A 26,915-nucleotide genomic window follows, 5' to 3' on the forward strand; every position below is an offset into this window, starting at 1 on the left:
CGCGCGCATACACACACACCCTATGAAAACAAGTGGACTATACTAGTTAGACTACTTTAAGATATTGATTAACAGGTTTAATGTGGGAAGAGGAACCTCATTTGCATAAATAGAAATGCTAATAGGCTTAATTCATTTTTGAAAAATTAAGGTTTTGTTTTTGTGCTACTCTTGGGGCTTGAACTCAGGATCTGGATACTGTCCCTGAACTTCAATGCTAGCTCCCTGTCACTTGAGGCATAGCTTCACTTTTAGCTTTTTTGGGATAGTTTATTGGAGATCAGAGTCTCACAGACTTTCCTGCCCAGGCTGTCTTTCAAAGAACTAATTTTCAGATCACAGCCTCCTGAGTAGGTAGGATTACAGACATGTGCCATTGGCATCTGGCTTGTTAAATTCTATTTTTATGTTGTAGAATAATTGATACAGTATGATGTCTAGTAACAAATGCCTTGTCACCAAAGAAGAAAGACTAAAACTTGGGTAAGAGTGAATCTGGATAGAGTTGGAGGACTGTATATGTGGTAGTTAAAAATTAAGCCATGGAACGAACTAGACCTCAGAGGCTGTAGTTGAAGTTATTGAAATCCAAGTCAGATGCAGTCTAAACAAGACCTGAAATCACCAAGTAGACTAAGCCAGCAGAGATTGGAGAAAGTAGCAGGGGACCAGAATTATGTAAGGCTTTTGTAGAAGTCAAGGACTAAAAGGAAAATGTCCACATCAAAGTCAAATTTCCAGGATTTTGTCATGAAGCTTTTTTTTTTTTTTTTTTTTTTTTTTAAAGTTGTGGCTCTTGAACTCAGGGTCTGGGTGCTGTCCCTGAGGTTTTTCACCCTAGGCTAGCGCTGTGACTATGAGTCGTAGAGCGACTTCCAGTTTTCTGTTGGTTAATTGGAGATGAGACTCTAATGAACTTTACTGTCTAGGCTGGCTTTGACCATGATTCTCAGATCTTAGTATCCTGAGTAGCTAGAATTACACATGTGAGCCACCAGTACCTGGCTTCATGAAGCATTTTTTTTTTTTTTTTTTTTTGCCAGGCCTAGGCCGTGGTGAACTCAGGGCCTGAGCACTGTCCCTGGCTCCTTTTTGCTCAAGGCTAGTACTCTGCCACTTGAGCCACAGCGCCACTTCTGGCCATTTTCTGTATATGTGGTGCTGAGGAATTGAACCTAGGGCCTCATGTATATGAGGCAAGCATTCTTGCCACTAGGCCATATTCCCAGCCCCTCATGAAGCATTTTTAATGAATCCTCTTATATGAGGAAAGGACCTATTTTTGGAGAGCTTAAAAAAGGAAATCACCAAGAGAATGGTAAAGAGTACCTTGAAAGGTACCTTTCAAGGAAGTACCTGAAAAGTTACATCAGATCACATTGCTCAGATTGATCTCAGAGGCCATGTGTGTATATATATACAAGACAGAAGAGAAAAGGGTAAAGATGCTTATAAAATATTCGTGAGGAATAAAAAGAGACACATATTTTATGGAGTTGTGAGAAAAGGGAGTTGGTTGGGTACCAGTGGCTTATGCCTGTTATACTAGCTACTCAAGAGGTTGAGAGCTGAGAATCATGGTTCAAAGTCAGCCCAGGCAAGAAAGTCCATGAGATTCATCTTCAGTTAAACACCAAAAAGCCTGAAATGGTGCTATGGCTTAAAATTGTAGAGCATCACTAGCCTAGAGCACAAAAGCCTAAGGACAGTATTCAGGCCCTTGAGTTCAAGCCCTAGGACTGGGGCCCTTGGCTGGAAACAGTCTTAAGAGGCTACTGTTGAAGATCTGCATCATACTTGTTTCTTCTGGATACACAGGAATCGATATTTTCTTCTTTTTCTTTTTTAATGTGCTAGTGCTGGTACTTGAACTTAAGGCCTGGTCACTGTTCCATAGCTTTTTCTGCCCAAGGCTGGTGCTCTACCACTTGTGCCACAGCTCCACTCCTAGCTCTTTACTGGTTAATTGAAAATAAAAATCCCATGGATTTTTCCTGCTGAGGTTGGATTCAAACCTTGATCTTCAGATCTCAGCCTTCTAGGTAGCTAGGATTACAGGCGTGAGCCACTGGTGCCTGGCAGGAATGGATGTTATTGATGCTGGGAATAAGGTGGTGAACAGGAACAAGATTTTTGTTGTTGTTGTTGTTGTTGCTGCTTTATTTTGTTTTTTGTTGGTTGTGGGGCTTGGACTCGGCCAGGGTGCTGTCCCTGAGTGAGTCTTTTTGTACTCAAGGCCAGTGCTCACCACTTGAGCCACAGTGCCACTTCTGGTTTTTGAGTGGTTAGTTGGGGCATAAGAATCTTATGGGGGCTTTTCTTTCTGAGCTCTCTTCCAACCGACATCCTCAGATCTCAGCCCTCTGAGTAGCTAGGATTACAGGTATGAGCCACTAGAGCCCTACAGGAACAGGATTTTTTCCATGTCTATTAAATTAACCATAGACACTTTAGTTTTTTGGGTTTCCAAACCAGTCTTTATACTATTTTCACTCAGTCTTTACTTCTGTGATGTTCTTAAACCAAGAGCTTGTATTGCAGTGGTCTGAAAAGAGGACAAAGGTGAGAGTTTCGCTGTTTCTGTAAGGCCAGGAAAACAGCTACAGTTAACACCAGTAGTCTTGGAAGAGCAAGATTTGAAATGTGTTGAACATCTACTGTTGTTTTAGATACATATGAAAAAAAAAGGTTAAAAATGAAGATTTGAATCCAGCTCTGATATTCCAGGTGAAATATCTTCATCATGCTATCTGCTATAGAAAAGTCATAGATGATCTGCTCTTCGTGTTCATGACAAAAGCCTCACCTTTTTGTCATTTAACATTTACTAGATTTGTCCTAAAGGAAAGAATGGATAGATTTCCATTTTATTTTTCTTTTTTCAGACTCTGTTGTAATAGAGGCACACCATGGCTAGGCCTATAGCATTTGCTTGGTGGAACCAACTAGGGAAAAAGAGCATCTTTACCCTTCTCTTTTCTGTCTGTCTTATATATATGTACACGTGGCCTCTGAGATCAATCTGAGCAATGTGGTCTGATGTAACTTTTCAGGTACTTCCTTGAATTACCATTTTCTTGATGATTTCCTTTTTTAAGCTCTCCAAAATTAAGTCCTTTCCCCATGTAAGAGGATCCATTAAAAAAAAGTAGAAAAGTTTCCAAAGTGATTCATATGTCTTAATGGCTTAGAAGTGGAGTTGGATCTTGAGTACTGAGAGTAAAATTTTCAAAGGAAGTATTGGAAGGGGCACTAAAATATATACTTTACTAGCCATGTGTTGTAAAAGCTCCCCACAGTTTTGTGAGTGTCTTTAGTTAGGATCCTGAGTTCTTTTTCTTTTTTCTTTCTTTGGCCAGTCCTGGGGCTTGTAGTCAGTACCTGAGCACTGTCCCTGGCTTCTTTTTGCTCAAGGCTAACACTCTACCACTTGAGCCACAGTGCCACTTCCTGGCCTTTTTCTTTTATGTGGTACTGAGGAATCGAACTTCATGCATGCTACTAAGCACTCTACCACTAAGCCACATTCCCAGCCCTGTGAGACTCTTACCTTCAGTAAACTACTTAGAAAAAGGCAGAAGTGATGCTGTGGCTCAAATGGTAGAATCACTAGCCTTGAGCACGAAAAAGCTAGGGCCCAGGCCCTGTGTTCAAGCCTGAGAACAGGCAAGAAAGAAAGAAAAAAAGAAAAAGGAGAGGAAACAGAAACACAACAATGAACTGAATAAATGTGGCCTGACCATTCCATTATACACAGATAGTAAATATTTCATCATACAGATTAAGTAAATTTTGTGATTGCTAGATTCTTGCTACCTTACTGAGCTTAGGGATAGATTTTTGTTGTTTGTCTCTAGAAAGAGAGAAGCAACAAGTCCTCTAATGCATAAAAAATTAGATTTAAAAGATTTTAATGTTATCTATACTAGATTTTGTTCCCTTTTGTCTATTTCATGATATGAGAGAAAGACAATCACTATTGCTTAGGGTTTTGATGGTTTATACGCTAAAAGATGTTTTCATCAGTCCTGGAGCTTGAACTCATGGCCTGGGCATTGTCCCTGAGCCTCTCTAAGTTTTCTTTTCCTACCACATGAGCCACAGTGCCACTTCTGGCTTTTTGGTGGTTAATTGGAGATAAGAGTCTCACAGAGTTTCTACCCAGGCAGACTTCAATTGGGATCCAGATTTCAGCCTCCTGAATAGATAGGATTATAGACATGAGCCACCAGTGCCCAATGCCACTAGCAATTTTGATAACCAAAGAAGCTAAATGAATTTGGTGACTTGTTTGCTTTACATGGAACTGTTTTTCTATGTGTGTTTTCCTTGATTTGTAGCCCAGATGTTCTCATAATCTTGAAAAGGAGGTCTTTCCCTGCCCCCAGCCCGTCCTTCATTACTCCCAGCTACATCCACTCTGACTTTTTAGTGTAGAATGTATCTTGTGTTAGGTAGCCATCTTTCTCTAGCCCTCTTATTCTCTGTCAAGACTGACCAATCCACTTCTTCATGTTAGTACTACAGCTCTGATACAGCCTGGTGCCTGCTTGAGCCTGTGCTGCTTGCCACACATTACTGTATGCTTGTTCCTGGGCCTATTTCCTGTTTCTATTCTTGTACTGGTGGCTCAGCTATGCTTCCTGCCTGTGTGTCTCACACAGATTCCTCTTGCTGGAACCTTTTGTTTTCTTCTTAACAATCTCAGTCTGAAAAGGAGCTGAACCTTACTTACATCTAGTATCATGGCTCCTAGAGTTAGATCTATAGAGAAATACCAGCTCCCCACCAATTTTAGCACTTGAATTTGACCTTGTTTTTTGTCTGACGCCTACTACAGGAAACTATAGACCAGAAATTGGTACACGAAGATAAATTGGGCTGAACTTTTTACTCATTAGCCACACAAGGTTGTCAAAACTAATGTATCCTGGTTCTTTTTTACCTGGAGCATATAAATATATTTTCTACTATGGAGAAAGACATGGTTCATAGCTACCTCAAGCATCCCTAAAGTCCAAATGATACCTTTTTGTTTGTTTGTTTTTGTTTGTTTTTGCCAGGCCTGAGCACTGTCCCTGGCTTCTTTTTGCTCAAGGCTACCACTCTGCCACTTGAGCCATAGCGCCACTTCTGGCCGTTTTCTGTATATATGGTGCTGGGGAATTGAACCCGGAACCCAGGGCCTCATGTATAGTAGACAAGTACTCTTTGCCACTAGGCCATATCCCCAGCCCTGATATCGTTATTTTTTTGTGCTGATACTGGGCTTGAATTCAGCTCCTGGGTGCTATCTCTTAGCTTTTATGCTCAAGGCTAGAGCTCAAGTCTCAGAGACTTTGCATCTCAGGCTACCTTTCAGTCTCGATCCTCAGATCCTAGCCTTCTAAATAGCTCTAGGATTACAGGCATGAGCCACTGGTGTCCACTTATTTTGAGCTGGGCAGGCAGTTCCATTTTCATTAGAATAATAGCCTACAGAGGACATGAAAATCTAAGTATATACTGACTCAACTTTATAAGGATATAAACAATTGAACAATTCAGCTCCCATGCCCCCTCCACTTTATACCTGAAGGGAAAAAGTACATGGAGGTTGTAGAAAGGAAGAAGAAATAAAGGAAATAAAGGAGGCTATCCTGGACAAACACATTTAAAGGTCTAAGATATGCATCATACCTACCCCATCCTGCCTCACACCTTGCCCATTTCTCCCAAGGAAGGCATTCAGAAAATATGCTTTGTGAATAAATTTCTTCTGTTCTCTTGGGATCATCTGATAATACTAGATCAAATAAAGGTGCTTTTGTACTGAGTCCTAGGCCTAGAGAGGAATTTGAGTTAAGGAGCTTGGGCTTAGGAAGGAGACATACTTAAAGGAACATGTTCTAGGCTTAGACTAGGAATAGAACCCAAAATTTGATCTAAATTGACCCTTAGGAGTATTCCTACCTCAATGAGCCACTATGGTATTATTAACCCTGATTCAACAATCCATGATTCAGTAAATTGATACCAAGAAGCAGCAATGGGGAGCATCCCCAGGGCTCATAAATATAATCCTCGCTGAGATCTGAGGATCACAGGTTGAAGCCAGTTCAGATAGGAAAGTCCATTAGACTTACCACCAAAAAGCACTAGCCTTGAGCAGAAAGAGCCCCACCCCCAAGCCCCACAACCAATAAATAAATAAACATTGCTTTCCTTATTCTCTTTGGAGAAAGGAAAGAAGGGATGTAAAATTGCAATTTTAAGGCAAACTTAGTGGTACTATAGCTTCTGGATTTGGGTCTGATCTCCAGGAGCATATAAGAAGTATTTGCTCTAGAAGGATTAAGTCCTCCAAATCCAGAATCTTCAGAAATTCTTGAGTCAATGCATGGAAGAACTTAGGTAGGTGCCTTAGTGACAATGACCAGCTTCCACCCATTTCCCCTTCCCTTTTGCTCTAGTTTCTGCTGTTGAACCTTTACAAGAAAAAATAAAAATCAGAAAACCACCCCACAGGCATGTTCTATTGTCTATTGTTGGAGGTCTTGGATCTTTGGAATAGGAAATACATCAAGTTCTGTCCAAAGATACCACTTAGGTAGTAGAACACCTAGCTGCCAAATGCAAGGCTCTGAGTCCAAACTTCAGTCTCTACCCCTGTAAAAAGCCTACCTAGAAAAATTCTTTGTAGATTCTTAAACCAAGTGAGACTCTGATCTTTGTTGTTAGTGGTCATGGGACTTTGAACTCAAGGCCCAGGCTCTGTCCCAAAGCTAGTGCTCTATCACTTTAGGCAGCAACACCAATTCTGATTTTTTAATGGGAGATAAGAGTCTAATGGGGACTTTTATGTCTCAGCTGTCTTCAAACCATGATCCTCAGATCTCATCCTCCTGAGTAGCTAAGATTACAGGGATGTGCTAATGGCACCTAGCTCCAGCAGTTACCAGGTAACCAGCAAAATGCCCAACTGGGGATCTGGCTCAAGTGGTAGAGTGCCAGTCCTGATTGAAGAAACCAAACGAGAACTTAACACCCTGAGTTTGAGCCCCAATAATGTGGAATCTAGCCAGGGATTGAACACTTGAGCTTGAGAATCAGTGAACATATCCCTTAAAGCTACTCTGATAGAGCAGGAATACTGTATAATGTTTACTGAAATGAGCTATTCCTGCTATTTTAGGGAAGAGGAGGTAGAGGAGAAAACCAAGTTTCAAATATGGAGGGATTTAAGTTCAACCAAAGTGTTAGGGGCTGGGAATATGGCCTAGTGGCAAGAGTGTTTGCCTCATATACATGAAGCCCTGGGTTCTATTCCCCAGCACCACATACATAGAAAATGGCCAGAAGTGGCACTGTGGCTCAAGTGGCAGAGTGCTAGCCTTTAGCAAAAAGCCAGGGACAGTGCTTAGCCCCTGAGTCCAAGACCCAGGACTGTCCCCACCCCCCAAAAAATATTGAAACTGGTCCTTGGCTGGCTCATCCTGTAATCCTAGGTACTTAACAGGTTGAGATCTCAAGACATCCCAGGGAGATAGTGCTTCAGTACTTTTGTCTCCAATTGGCCAGCAAAAGCCAGAAATAGAGGTATAGTTTTAAATGCTTAGAACCCCAGCACGAGTAAAAAAAGCTAAAAGAGAGATCCTTGAGTTCAAGCCCCAGTACCAGTTTGGGGCTAGGAGTATGACTGAAATGGTAAAATTCCTGCCTAGAAAGCACAAGGTCCTAAGTTCAAACCATAATACTGTAACACACACACGCACACGCACACACACACACACACACACACACACTGGAGGGAGTTGTATTTTCCCCCTCCAAACCTTTTTTTTTTTTTTTTTTTTGGCCAGTCCTGGGCCTTGGACTCAGGGCCTGAGAACTGTCCCTGGCTTCTTCCCGCTCAAGGCTAGCACTCTGCCACTTGAGCCACAGCGCCACTTCTGGCCGTTTTCTGTATATGTGGTGCTGGGGAATCGAACCTAGGGCCTCGTGTATATGAGGCAGGCACTCTTGCCACTAGGCTATATCCCCAGCCCCAAACCTTTTTTTTGTAGAGTCTTTTTGTGTGTGTATGTGTCAGCTGTGGGGCTTGAACTCAGGGCCTGGGTGCTTTCTCTGAGCTCTTTTGCTCAAGGCTAGTGCTCTACCACTTTGGACCACAGCACTCTTCTTTTTTTTGGTGCCAGTCCTAGGGCCTACACACTGTCCCTGAGGTTCTTTGCTCAAGGCTAGCACTCTACCCCTTGAGCCACTTTGCCACTTCCAGTTTTTTCTGTTTATGTGGTGCTGAGGAATCAAACCCAGGGCTTTGTGCATGCTAGGCAAGCACTCTACCACTAAGCCACATTCCCAGCCTCCACAGCACTACTTCTGATTTTGGAGAGGTTAGTTGGAGATAAGAGTCTCATGACTTTCCTGTCTGAGCTGGCTGTGAACCATGATTCTCAGATCTCAGCCCCCTGAGTACCTAGGATTACAGTCAGTGCCCAGCCTTCTTGTAGAATCTTACTGAGTCGTTCTTTTGGTTTTAAGGTCCTTTGAGGGTAGTGGCTATCTTTTCTGCTTTTAGGTTCTAACTGTTTGCCATTCAATTTGTTCTATCAAAATACTTGGATTTTTATCTAGACTACTAACTAGTTAGATGGAAAACCACTAACTAATATAAATTTAAGAGCTTTAGGGGCCATTAGTCTCCTAATTTGAAATCCTGTTTAGCTTAATGCCAACTATGTCTTCCCTAGGTGACCTTGCTTGTTTTCGGTTTGCTACAACTCTAAGGAGCATCTAGGCTTTCCATAAAGAGAAAAGTCAAATGATAAAGAAACTTAAGGCAGCAAGCACCCTTTCCTATACCTAGAACTTCGCTTACTTTTTTTCCTGATGTTTCTTTCTTTTTATTCCCTTTATACTCCCTTCCTAGATAAAATTCTAGGACCATAGCAAATGGTCTTCATCATGGAATTATAGCAGGGAATGCTTGGCTTTGAAAATTTAGTGGTTCCTCATTTCCTTACCTTCTCTAACTTTATAATGCTCTTATTTCCTGCTGCTATTAGGACTGCCCCTTTCCAAAAATAAGCACTGTTCTAACTCAGGCCCAACACTGACCCAGTTTCGGTTTTTGTTTTTGTTTTTCAAATTTTAATCTGTTAACTAGTGACCGTTGAAAACATTCTGTTCATTTTTGGCCAAAAGGTACTTATTGACTGGAGAAGACATTCATTCCCCCTGTCCCAAGTCAGAAGCCTTGAAGGGGACCTGGAAACTGGTCTGGTTACGTGGGGGACTGTACCAGGCTGGAGAGCAAGACTCAATTCATACCTCATCGGAGTTAGAGGACCTTCTATATATTTTTGGGGAGTTCAAACATAGATTTTTTTTAATGTATAAAAACTTTGCAATGGGTCCATACACTTATTAGGCAATGCCAAATTAAAATACCCATCAAAAGTTTTTTTTGGGACTGTAAAACTGTTCTTGTAATTTCTTGTGAACTGCCCCATGTAACTTTGGCTTCTCTCTGGCATTTATTCCTTTTGAAATGGTTCCTAGAATTTCTCTTGAGTTAGGGGTAACTGGGCAGTACCACCTCATCTCTCCTTTGCCAACTGTCATTCTGTTCAGTGTTTCTTTTATTTCTTGTGGGAAGGTTGCATAGGGAAAATGGCGAGCTGGATCATTCTGTGATTAAACCTCCAACAGAGATCAGTGGGAACAGTATATCGACCCCTGGAAAATCAATGGCTGCTGCAGTAGCCAAGATACTGTTTGCAGGAGTTCCCACCACAGGAATGTAAGCAGCCCTGCAGTCTTTCTTCTCCCTCCTTTTCCCCTCACCTATGCTCTCAGCCTCTACACAGAGTCAGACCTACCTCAAGAGATTTTGCTGAGATGAATTAGAACAGCAGGTTCTTGTTTCCTTGCAATTAGATTTAAATTTCTTCAGCCACACAGAGCCCCGCCTCCCAATAGCCTCTTTCCCAAACATTCCTTGTCTGCACTGCTGCAGTTCTAGCAACAGCCTTACACAAGTTGCCAAGGCAAGTTTAAGGTTGTACTTCTTACTGGATGGGAGTCATTTCCCAAGGTGGGAGCACACTCAAGTCTAGAGGTTTAGAATTCAGTGCTGAATAGGATATGGGTAGAGATGAAAGAGAAGGTCATATTAGATCTAAAGAAAATTCTTTTGGTGAGATTATTCATTGAACAACATTTATCTAATGTTTTGTCTTTAGTGTGACTGGCCTTTTTCTGGTAACCAATGTCCTTATCTTGCTCTGGAAAGGGAACAAATACAGCATTATACTATTGCTCTTACAACACTAAGTCTAGAAAAGCCTAAGAGAACCTCTGGGCTTTGACTGTGAAGAACCAGGGGAGTTGTCCTGTGGTCTTGATTTAAAATAGATTTTCTAATTGAATGACTAGCAGATCACTGCTGTGATTGTGAAGGCCTCTGATTCCAAAGCTGTTTTATGTTTTTAGTGTTTAGTTTTGTGATGATGTTCAGGCTGACCTTGAACTCCTTGGCTTCATAGGGTCTTCCTGCCTCAGCCCGCTGAGTATTTGGAACTACAGGAATGTATCAACATGCCCAGCTTAGTTCTAACATTTGAAGTTTCTAAAGCTAAATAATTATTTTAGACTATAATTACTGCACCTATAGCATGTAGTTAAGTCATTGGTCTCTTCCCAATTCTACAATTTAGTGACTGAGAAATCAACCAACTTGATGTGTTTTAGAGAGTTCTGTTTTCCTGTTGTTAGAGCATTTCTGTGGCCTGAGGCCAGTTGACCTATAGTTGAAATGGTTCACTACAAGGCTATTGAAGGAAAAGAATGCAAGTTTGAAATCATCGGAGAGCAGGCCAACCATAGGAATATATTTACTTCTCTATCTGAGCCTTGCCCTTGTGCTCGATAATAGAGTACTGGGTTTAAATCCCCAGTAGAGACAGGACCCCGTCCTTCATAGAAATTAACTTTCTGCTTGTTCCCTAAATTCAACATCATCTTCTCCCTGATGCTCTTGAAAACCCAAGAATGAGGATTGAAGTTAAGAAGGTAATAGATGAAAGGGCTGATTTGAAGTAAACTGTTAAGTATGGGAAGAGTGACTAGAAAAAGGAGGAACATACAGCATTGTAATTTTAGGTATAAGGTTGTCCCCCCCACCCCCCCGCATAACAGAACAGAGATGCTCAGTTCAGTTAGCCTGTTAGGAGTCATATGGCTAATAATCATCTAGCATGTTTAGAGATAGGTTACTGCTTACCTCAATGTTAACTCCTATCTTATGAAAATAATGTGGAATAATTAATATGTATATGTGTGTGTGTGTATTTCTCTGACCTTGAGCAAGTCATTTAACTTTTGACATCTTTGTTAAAATGAAGGGTGAAGCTGGAAATTGTGGCACATGCCTGAAATCTCATCACTTGGAAGGCAGAAGCAGGAGGCCATCCTGCATTAGGTAGCATATTCAAGGCTAGCTTGGGCTGCACAGGGATCAAATGGGAAAGGGTAATAAACTAAATTAGAAGACAATTTTGAAAATTAAATCAAGCACCTTACACTTAAATAGATGATAGTCACATATCTGTGTCAATTTTGTTTTCCTGTACAGGAGAGAGAGAGAGAGAAAACTTCCTTTATTAGTTCTTTTCAGTATCCTTTGAATTTGGATATTTAGTCCCCAAGACCTTCTCTATGAATTCGTACACATATACAGAGGATTTCTTCTTGGAAGTGAGTTCCAGGAAAACAAAATATGTCTGGCCCTTCTCTGTGATGTATTCCCCCACCAGGCAGCCAAAAGGTACCAGGTAGAATGAACCATTGTCTTCACAACAATAGCCCATTATAGAAAAATCAGTAGAGTGAGATTGATTTGAGGGGTGGTCTTCATACTATTTGGTTGGTGGTCTCTAGGATATAAACCAAGTTTTTGAGTGGTGAGGCAAGTAGGAAAGAAGAATTCTGAGATTTTACTCAAGTAATTTCTGCTGTGCTAAATAATGGCATTCAGACAGAAGGCAATGTCAAACTTGTGTAATTTTCTTCTTCGTTACTACCTGCTTGTTCCCTGGCCTGCTAGTACCACCAGGAGTAAAAAGCAGCCAACCCTAGTTAGACTGTTTGAGCCATAGATGAAGAAAGAGAACCTGTAACTGAAATGTTACTGTACTGAAAGATTTTGTCAAGTATTTGGTAGATATAGTCTGTATGGTGCTTAAATAAGCCTTAAAAAGAAGAAGAAGAAGAAAAAAAAAGACATCTCCTCAAAACCCCCAACCCCCCATCAACCTCTTTGCTTTAATTGTCTCAGTCTTTTTTCATTGGCGTTCTTTTTAAGCTGTTGTCTTCTTTGCTAACTTTTGTCTTTCTAAGGGTTAATATTTGCCAGTCTCTCCAGTGGCCTTCAGGATTTCCTCCCATTCCCCAGCATAGGAGCAGAGCAGTCTTTGCCAAAGCTCAGTCTGTGAGACTAGGCTGGGATGGGAGAACTTGACAACTTGCTGTTATAGTTGTATAGTTCTCATCACTTTAGGCTTATTTAGACTGAGGGCTTTACCACTGACCCTGGCTTCTTTTTGCTCAAGGCTACCACTCTAGCTTTTAAGCCACAGCGCCACTTCATATGTGGTGCTAGGGAATCGAACCCAGGGCTTTCATGTAGGCGAGGCAACACTCTACCACTAGGTCATATTCCCAGCCTGTGGGATTTAAGTAGGTTTGGCTGAGTTGCAGAGTTCCACCTATGCACAACAACAACAAATAGGGTTTGTTTATCTGACTATCTCCATACTACCCTACCCCGTGTTGGTAATCCAATTCAGAGACCACCACATGATAGGCAAGTGCTATACCATTAAGCTACATACCCAGGCCCTACCTGGTTATCTTGATGAATGTTTTTTCTTAATATGTACTATGAGGTAGAAACATTTCATAACTAAGTGGATGCAAGAACTTCAACAGGAAGCCCTTCAAGAATTCAGCCGAATTTATAGGAAAACTCTAAATATGAGTTTACTATAACGCCATTCATTTATTCTTAGCATACATTAGTAGGACAAGGACTATTTCCATGAATATCCTTCTATCATTCTCCCTTGTCCTAATCTCCCTTCCTAAAATAATTTCAGCAGGTTTCATTATTGTATTTTCATACATGCAATTAAACTGTATCATGAACCCATTCTTTAGACTTGTCTATCAGTATTACTTAATCTGCTCAGTGGAATGAACCAATGCCATCTCTACTGGAGATCTTACAACAAAACACAAGCACATACATACACATCTGGTGTCTCCCTGATTGAAAACGTGCCTTACCAGGCAGCCTGTTCATGTTAGAGCTTGTGGCTCTTCCTGTGAGAGTACCAGCATATGCCCTCCCCCACCCTCAAATGAGGTATGGACTGTGATTTCAGGCATGGTTTTGTTGTGGTGTGAAAAGAAGGTGTTAGCTGCTGAGTTCTGTTTGTCAGCAGAGCCTGACAAACTCATGCTGGCACTCACTGGGGCTGGGCAACCAATCACAGCTGGAACAGTTATCGTCATGGAGTCCCTATGGGCTTTCTCTATCAGGTCACATCCCAAAATAACATTGGGAAGTATTTCAAGTGAAGAAATGAAGGCTTTTGGGGCTGTAGCCAGCCTGGAGCGTGAGATTCTGTGTGAAATAGTTGGACCTGCTCCAGCGCTTTTGATCTGCATGGTAGATGAGCAATAAACTGCATGGAACACGTTGGAAACACGTGAGGAAATTCTTCTGGCCCTGCTGCTTCCTTGGAACTGGCAGGGCACTCAGTGGGCTGCCCATCTCAGCAGGATTGTACTTGGAGAAGAGTAAACCCAGGAACAGAACTCTCCACTAGAGAGAGGACATCAGTTACAATTTTATCCAGCAGATACCAGTGAGGTGGACCCTTTTGATAGAACTAAGAACCTGAGTCCTAAAACATCAGAGACTCCTACTGAGAAGAATGTATTTTAGATTGGATTTCTTATTTATAAGTGTTGTAGAAAACTGAAATTGTTAGGCACATTGAGGTCTGACTCAACAACCAGATATCTGGCTTTTTTTTTTAATTATCAGGATGATGTTCTGAGGGGTTACAGGGATTACAGTTACATACTTAAGGTAGTGAGTACATTTCTTGTCATACTTATTACCCATTTCCTCGTTTTATATCCCACCTTCCTTTCCCCCACCATCCCCCCTGCTTTCATCATTTTTTTAACCCTTACCAATGATGGATGTCAATATTCTAGTCTACAGTGCTTATGAATTCTAACAATAAAACAATTTGTTCCAGGTCCGGTGATAGTATATTTATTTCCTTTTGCCTAGTATAATACTTTCCCTCCTTTTCTCTCATCCCCCAAGCTGCCCCACCCCCAAGCTGCCCCACCCCCAAGCTGCAACTGTTGGGCCCCTTCTACTGTATTTTTTTTTCATCCACTTTCCACTTATTCTGTGCCCTCCTCCCAGCTTCCCTCAGATGTGCACCTGTAAAAACCATACGTGAGGTAAAGAATATAGGGTCCTCTAAATACTATAAGACTAATTCAGAGGTCCTTTGTTTCTTATCTTTGGAGGTCTTTTTAGTCTGTATATTATTTTAGATACATATGAAGTAGTGCTTGGGTCTTACTTTTTGGTGCATTTCTTCCAAGACTCCTTTTTCGTTCTCACTGTGTATTGGTATCTTGGGTCCTGTTTGCTTTGTCATGTCTCTTTACAATTTGATTTTAACACCTGCATATCAGGGAGACTGTGCCATTTGTCTCTCTCTTCTTGGCTTGTCTTTCTCAACATCATGTGTTCTAGTCCTATCCATTTCCCTGTGAATGCCATTTTATAATTTCTAGTAGCCATACCTTGGTTATTGTGAACAATGGAGCAATGAACATGGAATACAGGTGTCCTTGTCATCATGGTTCCTGTTGCACAGGATAGATGCCTAGGAGCAGTATGGCTAGGTCATAGGCTATGTCTATGTTTAGTTTTTTGAGGAACCTCCAGACTGCTCTCCGGAGTGGTTGTACTAGTTTGCCATTCCCAAGAGCAGTGCAGTAGGGTTCCTCTTTTTCCACATCCCTTCCAGCATTTGTTGTGACCTGAGTTCAAAGTATAGGCCATTCTGACTGGAGTAAGGTGGTATCTCAGGGTTATTGGTGTTTTTTTGTTTTTGTTTTTGTTTTTATTGGCCGGCTTGGGACTGGGCACTGTTCCTGACTTCTTTTTGCTCAAGGCTAGCACTCTCTTGAGCCACAGCGACACTCCCAGCCTTTTCTGTTTATGTGGTGCTGAGGAATCAACCCAGGGCTTCATGCATGCGAGGCAAGCATATTCTCAGCCCCAGGATCGTGGTTCCAAACCAGCCTGGGCTTCCATTGCATAAGTCAGAAAACTAAAGCCCAGCTTGTTCTCTCACTTGCCCTTGCCCTAAGTCACAACAATAAACATCCAAAGTTGGACTTGTTCTTCTAACTGAAGGGTGTAGTAGGGTTTCCCGCCCCCCCCCCCTTTGTGTTATATTAGAGCATGAACAAAACTAGGTTTGAGATCTAGCAGACATGGACTTGGACTACTACTTAGTTGCTGTATACCTTTGGCCACATAACCCAATCTCTGGGTATCAGCTTCCTAGTCTTCAAAATGGTGATGGTAGCAGAACATACAAGTAGAAGTTGCAAAAAATTAATCATTACAGAAAATCCCATAGTAAATGTTGGAATAGTAATTGTTGCTACTGAATTTTCCCTTAGCTATGCAACATTTTGGCTCTTAAAATTATTTCAAGCAGGGTTTGGAGACATGGCTCAGAGGCAGGGTATCAGCCAGTGAGCAAAAGTGTCAGAGGAAGGGTTTGAATCCTGGCCTCAGATCCCCTGAAAAAGGAATAACTAACCATTTAACTGGGTACTGGTGGCTCATGCCTATAATCCTAGCTACTCAGGAGGCTGAGTTCTGAGGAGTGTAGCTCAAAGTCAGCCCAGGCAGGTAAGTCTGTGGGACTCTTACCTCCAATTAAGCATCAAAATAAGCCAGAAGTGACAGGCTGGGAATGTGGCTTAGTGGCAGAAAGTTTGCCAAGCGTGCATGATGCCTTGGGTTCAATTCCTCAGTACCACATAAACAGAAAAGTCTAGAAGTGGCACTGTGGCTCAAGTGGTAGAGTGCTAGCCTTGAACAAAAAAGCTCAGGGACAGTGCCCAGGCCCTGAGTTCAAGCCCCAAGGGGGCCGGGGAGAAGCTAAGCTGTGACTCAAGTGGTTGATTGCTAGTTGGGGGGGCGGTGGAGGAGCTCAGGGACAGCACTGGGGCCTTGTGTTCAAGTCCCAATACCTGTGTTTTTGTTTTTAAAAGACAATTTGAGAGATTGGCCTCAAAGCAGATACTTTTCTCAGCATTATTCTATCCAGGAATATCAGCCCACTGGGACTATATTGACAGTGTCTTATTTTACTCCCCCCCCCCCTCAAGGAGCTAAGAATACTGTACCAAACTGACAGTACTCTTCATATCCTGAGGCTTCAGCCCCAAGGCCTGTTGCTGGCAATTAACTCATAGATCTGTGGTGAGCCCAGCTTGCCAGTATGAATGAAGCTATCCTCTATTATTGCCCAGACTCTATAGAAGAGACTGGTAATTTGGGCATTTTGTGTGTTTTTGTTGTTAGTTTTTTGGATTTTTGTTTGTTTGTCTGTCTGTTTTGCCTGTCCTGGGGCTTGAACTCAGGACCTGAGCACTTGTCCCTGGCTTCTTTTTGCCTAAGGCTAACACTCTACCACTTGAGCTGTTATGCAGTAAAATATACCTTAAATCAGATATAAAACCAGTTGTGCGAAAATAGAGAAGCCACATCTTGAAAGTCTGAATTTTGGAGTCTTTATTGGGATGTTAGCATTCTGCAGGCAGGCCGATTACAAACACCTGCAGCCTGGAACAGGGCTTTCACCAAACTTTTAAAGACAAAGGTCACATGTTGGGTGGAGACCAAGCCTCAGCAAAGCCTAAACACAGCACTGGGTGCAGAGCTTCCCTGGGGCTACAACACAAGGTATCTACATATTCCCCAAAGCCAGGCCCTTCTGGCTCTACCCATGGAGCCATGTATCTGCAATTGAAAAGATGCCTCCTCTCATTTCTAGGCCTTGGAGCTGGGTGAACAGCCCCCCCATCTCCTGGCTAGGCACTACATCACCTAGCCAGCACCAGGATGGCTGTGACTTAGCTTCCTCATTACAGAGCCACAGTACTACTTGGGCCTTTTCTGTTTTTTGTGGTGCTGATGAATTGAACCCAGGCTTCATGCCTGCTAGACAAGCACTCTAGCTAAGCCACATGTCCAGCCCTTGTTTTTTAATCTGTGGGTTATATTTCCTCATCTCTTCATAAAGCCTCTGAGAATATATACCAGATTGGACAGGCGTTCCACTATTAAGGACAGCATAAAGGCAGTTTAGTTTGGCTTTACCTGAATTATCTGAAATGTCTTTACCTAGTATAAGGACAAAATCATTTGAAACAAAACATTTAATTTTTCAAAGCTATTTGAACTCTTGTGGATGGATTCTTGACTCCACTCTGCTTCAAAATACACAATGATCTTTTTACCAGAAGCTGATAATTTAACAAGTAACAGATATGGTAGGAAGGAGTAAATGAGGGGGAACCTGCTGGTGCCAAAGACAAGGCATTTAACATTAGATTGTATCTCCTACAGCCTCCAGGGTCTAACAAATATATTTGAGGCCTTTTGGGACCCATATAGCTTGTTCCTCCTGTCATCTTGCTATCTGAGTCTGCTTTCACTTAACTGAGAAGAGATCCATCCTTTGGTATTATCTAGAGACTGGCTTGTTTTCCTTTTCTCCTAATTGCATTTAAATTTTTTATTGTTGTTATAAAAGTGATAATACAGTAGAGTCACAGTTACATAAGTCAGGTAAAGAGTACATTTCTTTTTGGTCAATGTCACCCCTTCCCTCGCACTTCCTGTTATTTTCCCCCTCCTGTCCTTTACCCAGAAGTTGTATAGTTCATTTTTCAACATAGTACCGTTTGGTAAACGGAGGTAGGTAATGAGGGAGAGGGCATCTCCAAATGTTACCCTAACTTGTTACCACTTTCTTTCAGCTTTAGGTATCTTCTTGTGGCATGTTTGTATTATCTGCATTGGAAAAAAAATAAAATTTCGCTGAAATTGTTGTTTTTTTATGATTATAGAGAAGTTAGAACTAGGAAAGATAAAAGTTCAAGATTTCTACCAGTTTTTACTGGGTTACGGGGCCAGCTACCTGTTTTTACAAAAAGTCACTGGAACACAACCACACTCCTTTAAACATAGTTTGTGGTGATATACATCAGCAGCTCACACCTATAATCCTAGCTACTCAGGAGACCATGATCTGAGGATCACGGTTCGAAGCCAGCCAGGGCAGAAAGGTCCCTATGAGACTCTTAAACTACTCAGAAATAAATGGTGTTGTGGCTCAAGTGGTAGAGCGCTAGCTTTGAGCACAGGGACAGTGCCTAGTCCCTGGGTTCAAGCCCCACAACCGACCCCCACTCCCCCCCCCCCAAAAAAAAAAAAACAACATAGTTTGTGGCTACTTTAGCACTACAAGTAGATTTTTTTGTTGTTGTTTAGTTAGTTGGCTTTTTAAAGAGAAAGGCTTATTGTTGTATAGTCCAGATTTGCCTCAAACTCAGGCTCCTTCTGCCTCAGTCTCAGCAGAATTCAGTAGTTTTGACAAAGGCTTGTACATTCCACAAAGTCTAAATTACTTTCTCTCTGGTCCCTAACAGTTTTATGACTAAATTTGTGTGTTGTGTTCTCGGTTATTTAAGCAAAAATTTAATAAGTACATAGTAGGATTTTGAAAAATATGTCTCATTATTAATCTTGTGCTCTTTCTTACCTGTTTCAGGATCTATCTGGTTCAATAGATGATCTCCCCATGGGGACAGAAGGAGCTCTGAGTCCTGGAGTGAGCACATCAGGGATTTCCAGCAGCCAAGGAGAACAGAGCAATCCAGCTCAGTCTCCTTTCTCGCCTCATACCTCCCCTCACCTGCCTGGCATCCGAGGCCCCTCCCCTTCCCCTGTTGGCTCTCCCGCCAGTGTTGCTCAGTCTCGCTCAGGACCACTCTCGCCTGCTGCAGTGCCAGGTACCTTCAAGTGCTGGTCTTTGGGGAGAGGAAAAGTGAGTCCTAGTTTGTGTCTGCACTGGTTCCCCATAGCTTTTGGAGGAGGTGGGACCCCTGGTTGGATATCTCAGTGTATGTGAGAGGTAGCTGGCTCCTTGAGGAGCCATGGCTTGCTTACTCTTTTTCTGGAACAGGCAACCAGATGCCACCTCGGCCACCCAGTGGCCAGTCAGACAGCATCATGCATCCTTCCATGAACCAATCAAGCATTGCCCAAGATCGAGGTGAGAAACCTGGGTTTTGAGGGTTGGAACATAGGACTTTATAAAGCAGACCCTTGAGTTCCTAGTGTGACATCTTTTGGAGAACTATATGACCATAAAATTAGGATGATCCCAGCAGCAAATTATGGAACTAGAGTGGACTTGATCATTTTGATTGCTTTTAAATTGCATTCTTCAATACTCATTCTTTCTCAGAGCTTACCTGTATTTGATAGATTCTCCATGCATATGCCTAATCTAGCCAGCAGTTTCTGAAGAATTAGCATTAACTTTTCACTCTTTGAATCGTTGGCCATTTTATTTTTTTGTCACTGCTTTTAATCCTGCTTTTTATTTTTAAGCCTTGATTTAGTATGACAGTGTGCCCTGTATAATTTCTGAGGTGTCTAAAAGGGCTACATAGCAAACTAAGTAGAGACTCCATGCAAATAGCTACTAAAGACAATGTAGATAATGAGGTTTTAATGTAGATAGAAGAGCATTTGTTCCCATTGTACTGAGCAAATAACTATATGGACGCTACTCATAAATAGGTTATATGCAGAGGAACCCCCAGATGCCCCAGTACAGTTCCCCCCAGCCCGGCTCGGCCTTATCTCCACGTCAGCCTTCTGGAGGACAGATGCACACAGGCATGGGCTCCTACCAGCAGAACTCCATGGGGAGCTACGGTCCCCAGGGGGGTCAGTATGGCCCACAAGGTGAGTATATACCCAACTAGGAGTAAAAGATAGAGGTAAGAAAATAAAACAGTTTCTGCTTGGTATGCTAATGTCTAGGTTATAAATATAAGACTAAATCATGTGTTAATCTCCCCAGGACAGGTCGGAGTTCCATCTTGTCTTCACTTAATTTTGTCACAATGGGAAAGATTGAATTCCATTGAGCCCCTGTTTGATCTGTAAAGTAGAACTAAGGTGTTCAGCTCACAACTGAGCACGGATGGTAGAATAGATATTAATCATTACTTTTTTGGTGCTGGTACTAAGACTCGAACTTGGAGCCTAGGTGCTGTCCCTTAGCTTTTTTGCTCAAGGCTGATACTCTACTACTTGAGCCACATCTCCACTTATAGCTTTTTTTTTTTTAACTGGCTAATTGAAAATAAAAGTCTCTGGAATTTGTCTCCCTGGTTGGCTCTCAACTTCAGTTCTTAGATCTCAGCCTCCTAAGTCGCTAGGATTATAGGCATAAGCCACCAGCACCCAACAAATAACTCTCTCTCCCTCTCCCTCCTTCCCTCCCTCTCCCTCTCTCCATCTCCCTCATATATATTTTTAAATGAGTAAATATTGTTGTTGTTGTTTTTTAAAATCAGCCATAGTAGATCTGAAGTAGATTATCTTGCATAAAACATGATAGAATGCAAGATAGATATGTGGTAAATAAATAATAGTTGCAAGTTGAAGGACCTGAGAGTTGTTCTGTGGTGCTTTAAGATAAAAGGGGTTGGGATTGTGGCTCAGAGGTACTAGCATGTACAAGGTCCTGAGCTTATTCCACTAGTACCACAAAAAAATAAGGTGGATGAAGGGATAATAGAGCCTGCCTTGACATGCCTCTAGCCTCCCATTCACTCATAAAATTGTTTTCTTTCCTGACTAAAATATTGACTGGTTCTCATGATTTGGGAGTTTTAGAATTGAGAGGTATTAGTGAGTTGGTAGTGAGTCACTAACCAAGTCTTGTATCGTCTCCCCTCCCTTTCTAGGAGGCTACCCCCGGCAGCCAAACTATAATGCCTTGCCCAATGCCAACTACCCCAATGCAGGCATGGCTGGAAGTATGAATCCAATGAGTGCTGGAGGTCAAATGCACGGGCAGCCTGGTATCCCACCTTATGGCACTCTCCCTCCAGGGAGAATGAGTCATGCCTCCATGGGTAACAGGCCTTATGGTCCTAATATGGCCAATATGCCACCTCAGGTTGGGTCTGGGATGTGTCCCCCACCAGGGGGCATGAACCGGAAAACTCAAGAATCTGCTGTCGCCATGCATGTTGCTGCCAATTCCATCCAAAACAGGTAAGGCCTGGGAAATGAAGAGAATGTCCTCGAAATGAAATGTTATGGAACTGTTAAAAAGTTGTGTATTTCTGTGCCTAAACCAGAGTGTTACTTAGAGTGTAAAAAATTAAAAAACACAATGAGTATTGATTCAACAGATTAGTGTTTCACAGACCATGTATAATACTAAACACCTTCATAGCTAGACACCAGTAGCTCATGCCTGTAATTTTAGCTACTTAGGAGGCTGAGATCTGAAGATCATGGTTCAAAGCCAGCTTTATAGCAAAAACCTGTATTAAAGAGGAAAGGGAAGAAGTTAACGAAAGAAAGCACAGCTCTGTGCTGAGTCCAGTCTGATTGGTGTTTGCCATGACATTAAGTGATACAGTTGAGTGTTTTATCTAGATTGGGCTTTTAAATGGAACTATAATTTGACTTTGGAGAAAGATGGTCCTTAAGAAACACATGGTAGTATGGGGCTGGGGGTATGGCCTAGTGGCAAGAGTTCTTGTCTTGTAAGAAACACACGGTAGGGCTCTATTCTTAAGGAATGTGCCTCTCAATTAACTATAATGAGTTCAGATCCTGGGGCTGGGAATATGGCCTAGTGGTAAAGTGCTTGTCTTATATACATGAAGTCCTGGGTTCAATTTCCCAACACCACATATATAGAAAGTGGCCAGAAGTGGCGCTGTGGCTCAAGTGGCAGAGAGCTAGCCTTGAGCAAAAAGAAGCCAGGGACAGTGCTCAGGCCCTGAGTTCAAGCCCCAAGACTGGCCAAGAAAAAAAAGAGTTCAGATCCTTGTAGAATGTTTTGTGAGAGTAGAAGAACATAAGATTATCTATAGGTGCTGCTTGCTTTTAGTTTGAGAAACTCATGAACATTTTCCATTTAAACCTAACTAAAGTGGTCATATAACATTTTTATCTCAAATTCAAATCCGAAAGAAAACTCAGTGTCTAAGTCTTTTTTCTTAATTCCCATCTTCCCCAGGCCACCAGGCTACCCCAATATGAATCAAGGGAGTATGATGGGAACTGGACCTCCCTATGGACAGGGGATCAATAGTATGGCTGGCATGATCAACCCTCAGGGACCCCCGTATCCCATGGGTGGAACCATGGCCAACAATTCAGCAGGTAAATTCAAGTCATTGCTTACCTCAGGGAGTTTTTCAAGAGTGGTCTTTAGAGATGCAGCTTGAATTTGATTATTTTTTTCTCTTTGATAGGGATGGCAGCCAGCCCAGAGATGATGGGCCTTGGGGATGTCAAGTTAACTCCAGCTACCAAAATGAACAACAAAGCAGATGGGACACCCAAGACAGAATCTAAATCCAAGGTAATGATCTTGACTTGATTCCTTTCAGCTTTGTATCCTGTGCCCTTCAATGATATGATGAGAAAAGAAAACAGAATGACAAAATGTTAGGCTTTTATGACATTAATCTCTGAAAAAGCTTCCATTACCTCTTCTCACAGTGAATGGGCAAGAATAGCTCATGGAATTAGACTTGGATTAGCATAATGGATCTTGATGTAAATAACATTCTTACAGCTGCATGTTACAGAGAAAACACCAGACCCTGCATCATAGAATTCTTTGTACTGTCTACCACTGGTGGCTCATGCCTATAATTTTAGCTACTTGGGAGGTTGGCAGTGAGAGGTTCCCAGTTTTAGACTAGGGTGGCAGGAAAGTTCATGAGACTCCTCATCCATAGCTGGGCTCAGTGGCATGTGCCTGTTATCCTAGCCATAACTGGAAGCCTAGAATAGGCATACCTGGGCTGTAGACATGGCTCATCAGTAGAGCATCTGCTGTAACACAAAATCTCTTGAGTTCAAACCCATGACTGCAAAAAACAAAGTATTCTCTGTGCTGTTTGGTGCTTTTGTGATAGTGAGCCTTCTGTACTCAGACACTGATAGATAACATGTGCATTAAGAAATTATTTGCTAGGGCTGGGAATGTGGCCTAGTGGTAGAGTGCTTGTCTCACATACATGAAGCCCTGGGTTTGATTCCTCAGCACCACATATATAGAAGGAAAACAAAAAAAAAAGAAAGAAACTAGTTGCTGGGGCTGAGAATGTGGCTTAGTGGTAGAGTGCTTGTCTAGCATGCATGAAGCCCTGGGGTTCAATTCCTCAGTATCACATACACAGGAACTACCACTGTGGCTGGCTTTGAATTCTCAGATCTCAGCTTCCTGAGTAGGTAGGATTACAGGCATGAACCACCTGTATCCAGCTTGGAGTCTGTTATGTTTAAAACTAAGGACTATCTGTAATATCAGATATATAAAGACATACATGTATGTAGCTCATCAGCTCAATAGTAACTTCCTCCCTTTACTATAAGAAGGCCTAGTTGCCTTTTGATCCTTCAGCTTGATCCTTGAGCCATACTCAAGCAAGAATCTTTACCACTGCTAAAGCTAGGGTGTATGAGGCCCTTAGGATAGGCTTTGCTTTGAATTTGATGCATTCTATGCATTATCACCTACTCCTTTTAGAAATCCAGTTCTTCTACCACAACCAATGAGAAGATCACCAAGTTGTATGAGCTAGGTGGTGAACCTGAGAGGAAGATGTGGGTGGACCGTTATCTGGCCTTCACAGAGGAAAAGGCAATGGGCATGACAAATCTGCCTGCTGTGGGTAGAAAACCTCTGGACCTCTACCGCCTCTATGTGTCTGTGAAAGAGATTGGTGGATTGACTCAGGTGAGTACCTGACTGTTGGCTTCCTGTGGTATCATGCATCACACAGGGACAGCTCTTGGATCACATTTACAGATCAAAAGCACATTACTCCTAGTAGATAAATCAAGGGCAGAAAGCCAAGACTTCCTTTATAGTGTAAGTTACTAGAATTAACCTTACAATGTATCTGTGATCCTGAGGTACAAATATGATGACAAATACTTTATTTTCTTTCTGATTGCCTGGAGCAGTTTGTCATAGCAGCAAGTATGGAGTTTGGAAAGATAGATCTGGTTCCTCTATGGAAGTGAGTGGACTAATCCTTCCTTAAAATTAAAAAAAAAAAAAAAGCATTTCTGAACTAAATCTTGCCTACCTGGTACCATACAGTTTTTAGACCCATACAGTTTTTAGACTCGGCTTAAGAGACAAACAGAGGAAGTCACTCTGCCAGCCATCTGTCTTGTGGACTTTGCTCCTGTGTGTGCTCTGTAGTATCCAGACCACTCTTGGGTTACTTTGTGGCTGGAGTGGGAGAAGAGGTGGTAGGGAGAGAGTTACTTCAAACTTTCTAAATCAGAAGAGGAAAAACAGCTGCCACCAGCAGAAAGGGAAGTAGTTGGAGCAAAGCCAACCAACAGTTGGTTACAAATTTCTTCTATCAGGCTTCATTCCCTTCCCCCACAAAGGATAACAAAACCAAACAAGGCTCTTGCGCACTGCCATGTAATTGGTGTGGGAAGCAAAGGCCAGAGAAGACTTCTAAGGTTACCCTGGGCGTATTCTTGCTTTTTCACCCCCTCTGTCGAGTTTTTATGCCCTACCTAAGGGAGATGGCATTGGGTTAGCAAGTTGGGTAGACTTTTGGAATCACCGAACATAAGAGTCGTAGGGCATGGAAAAAATCCCAAGCTTAGACCCATCTTCCAGTTTGCAAGCCATTTAGATGCTGTGATACAGTTGAATTCTAAAGACAATGAGAACTTACAGTTTGTTGGAGGGGGAGGGTGGTTGTGTGTTTGTGTTTTTGTTTTTGGTTGGTGTGGGGCTTCAACTCAGAACCTGGACACTGACCCTGAGCTCAAGGCTAGTACTCTACCACTTTGAGCCACAGCTCCACTTCTGGTTTTTGAGTGGTGAATTGAAGATAAGAGTCTCACAGGGACTTTTCTGCCTGGGGTGCCTTCGAACCACAGTTCTCAAATCTCAGCCTCTTGAGTAGCTAGGGATACAGGCATGAGCCACAAGCATCTGCCTTGTTAGTTTTTAAAGGCTCCAAGAAGGGGCTGGGAATGTAGCTTAGTGATAGAGTGTTTGCCTAGCATGCATGAAGCCCTCAGTACCACATAAACAGAAAAGGCCAGAATTGGTGCTGTGGCTCAAGTGGTAGAGTGCCAGTCCTGAGTTCAAGCCCCAGGACTGGCCAAAAAAAAAGACTCCAGAAGGCAAATGGTGAGTCTTAGCTTTTCTAAAGGATTAGTGGTGTTTAATTGGAGGAGGAAGGAGCCCTAGGACATGGAGGTGGAAGAAATAGGGAATTAGCACTCACAAGCTATCTCCACTTTAAACAGAAGGTGAGGTACACCACCACAATGGGAAATATTTATGATCAGGTCCTTCATTGCTGTATGTTCATCCTAAAAAACTCTGGTATAGCCAGGCCACAGTAGGCTGAGATCTGAGGATCACTGAAGCCATGCTGGGCAGAATAGTCAGAGACACTCTTATCTCCAATTAACCACCAGATGATTGGAAGTGGTGCTGTGGCTCTAAGTGGTAGAGCACTAGTCTTGAGCACAAAAGCCTCAGGGCCAAGGCTTAGGCCTTGATTTCAAGCCCCTTGACAAAACTCTGATCACGGTGCCTCAGGCTTAATATCTTAGCTACTCAAGAGGCTGAGATCTGACGATCTCCACTTAAAGCTCTCCTGGACAAAAAAGGTCTGAGATTGTTGTTTATAATTAACCAGCAAAAAGCTGGAAATGGAGATGTCTCTCAAATAGTAGGACACCAAACAAGTGAAAAGGCAAAGCAAGAGTTAGAGGCTCTGAGTTCAAGTCCCAATGCTGGTACCTGAAAAACTAACACAGGTACCAAATCAAAGGTATTGAACTCTTGTGAACCAGTACTAGAAGGCCAATTTTCTCAACACTTGAGGGACAAGCTTACTATACATATGGTGGATGATTAAGTATAAGAATACTTGAAGATGGGCTGGGGATATGGCCTAGTGGCAAGAGTGCTTGCCTCGTATACATGAGGCCCTGGGTTCAATTCCCCAGCACCACATATACAGAAAATGGCCAGAAGTGGCGCACAGGTCAAGTGGCAGAGTGCTAGCCTTGAGCAAAAAAAAAAAGAAGCCAGGGACAGTGCTCAGGCCCTGAGTCCAAGCCCCATGACTGGCCAAAAAGAAAAAAAAAAAAAAAAAAAGAATACTTGAGGAAGTGTCCTGCCCGCCTAGAACAGAAATACTATATGGAACATTTGGAGGATGTTTTTTGTTAATAAGCCCTGAGTTAGAAGTGGGGAGATAAAAAAAAAGTCACAGAGCCCTAAACACATAGACTCTCAGGAAAGGACATGAAGTTATGTAACTATGATATAAGAGTAACATAAAATTTGTTACTGCAGATTTAAATAGCAAGTCAGAGTTGTTGATACTACCACAACAGTCTCTATTTTATCAGCTCTCTTATGCATTTAAAACAGGGTTTGGATCAGCATTTTGCATACCATTTTTCAGTTATTACATAT

General features: G+C 42.2%; 1 protein-coding gene across 2 annotated transcripts in view; it reads left to right on the top strand.

The window, feature by feature from the left end:
* The window catches only part of Arid1a (AT-rich interaction domain 1A), a 91,176-nt gene that overhangs the window by 53,064 nt on the left and 11,197 nt on the right, over window positions 1-26,915 (top strand). For both annotated transcript variants that reach the window (XM_048350582.1, XM_048350583.1), the window contains exons 5-11: window positions 18,939-19,179; window positions 19,353-19,442; window positions 19,976-20,143; window positions 21,154-21,466; window positions 22,446-22,591; window positions 22,684-22,793; window positions 23,970-24,179. In XM_048350582.1, the coding sequence (XP_048206539.1) occupies window positions 18,939-19,179; window positions 19,353-19,442; window positions 19,976-20,143; window positions 21,154-21,466; window positions 22,446-22,591; window positions 22,684-22,793; window positions 23,970-24,179 (1,278 nt within the window). The remainder of the gene's footprint in view (window positions 1-18,938; window positions 19,180-19,352; window positions 19,443-19,975; window positions 20,144-21,153; window positions 21,467-22,445; window positions 22,592-22,683; window positions 22,794-23,969; window positions 24,180-26,915) is intronic.

The sequence above is a fragment of the Perognathus longimembris genome, chromosome 7 (assembly GCF_023159225.1).
Source record: "Perognathus longimembris pacificus isolate PPM17 chromosome 7, ASM2315922v1, whole genome shotgun sequence".
Classification (NCBI taxonomy): domain Eukaryota; kingdom Metazoa; phylum Chordata; class Mammalia; order Rodentia; family Heteromyidae; genus Perognathus; species Perognathus longimembris.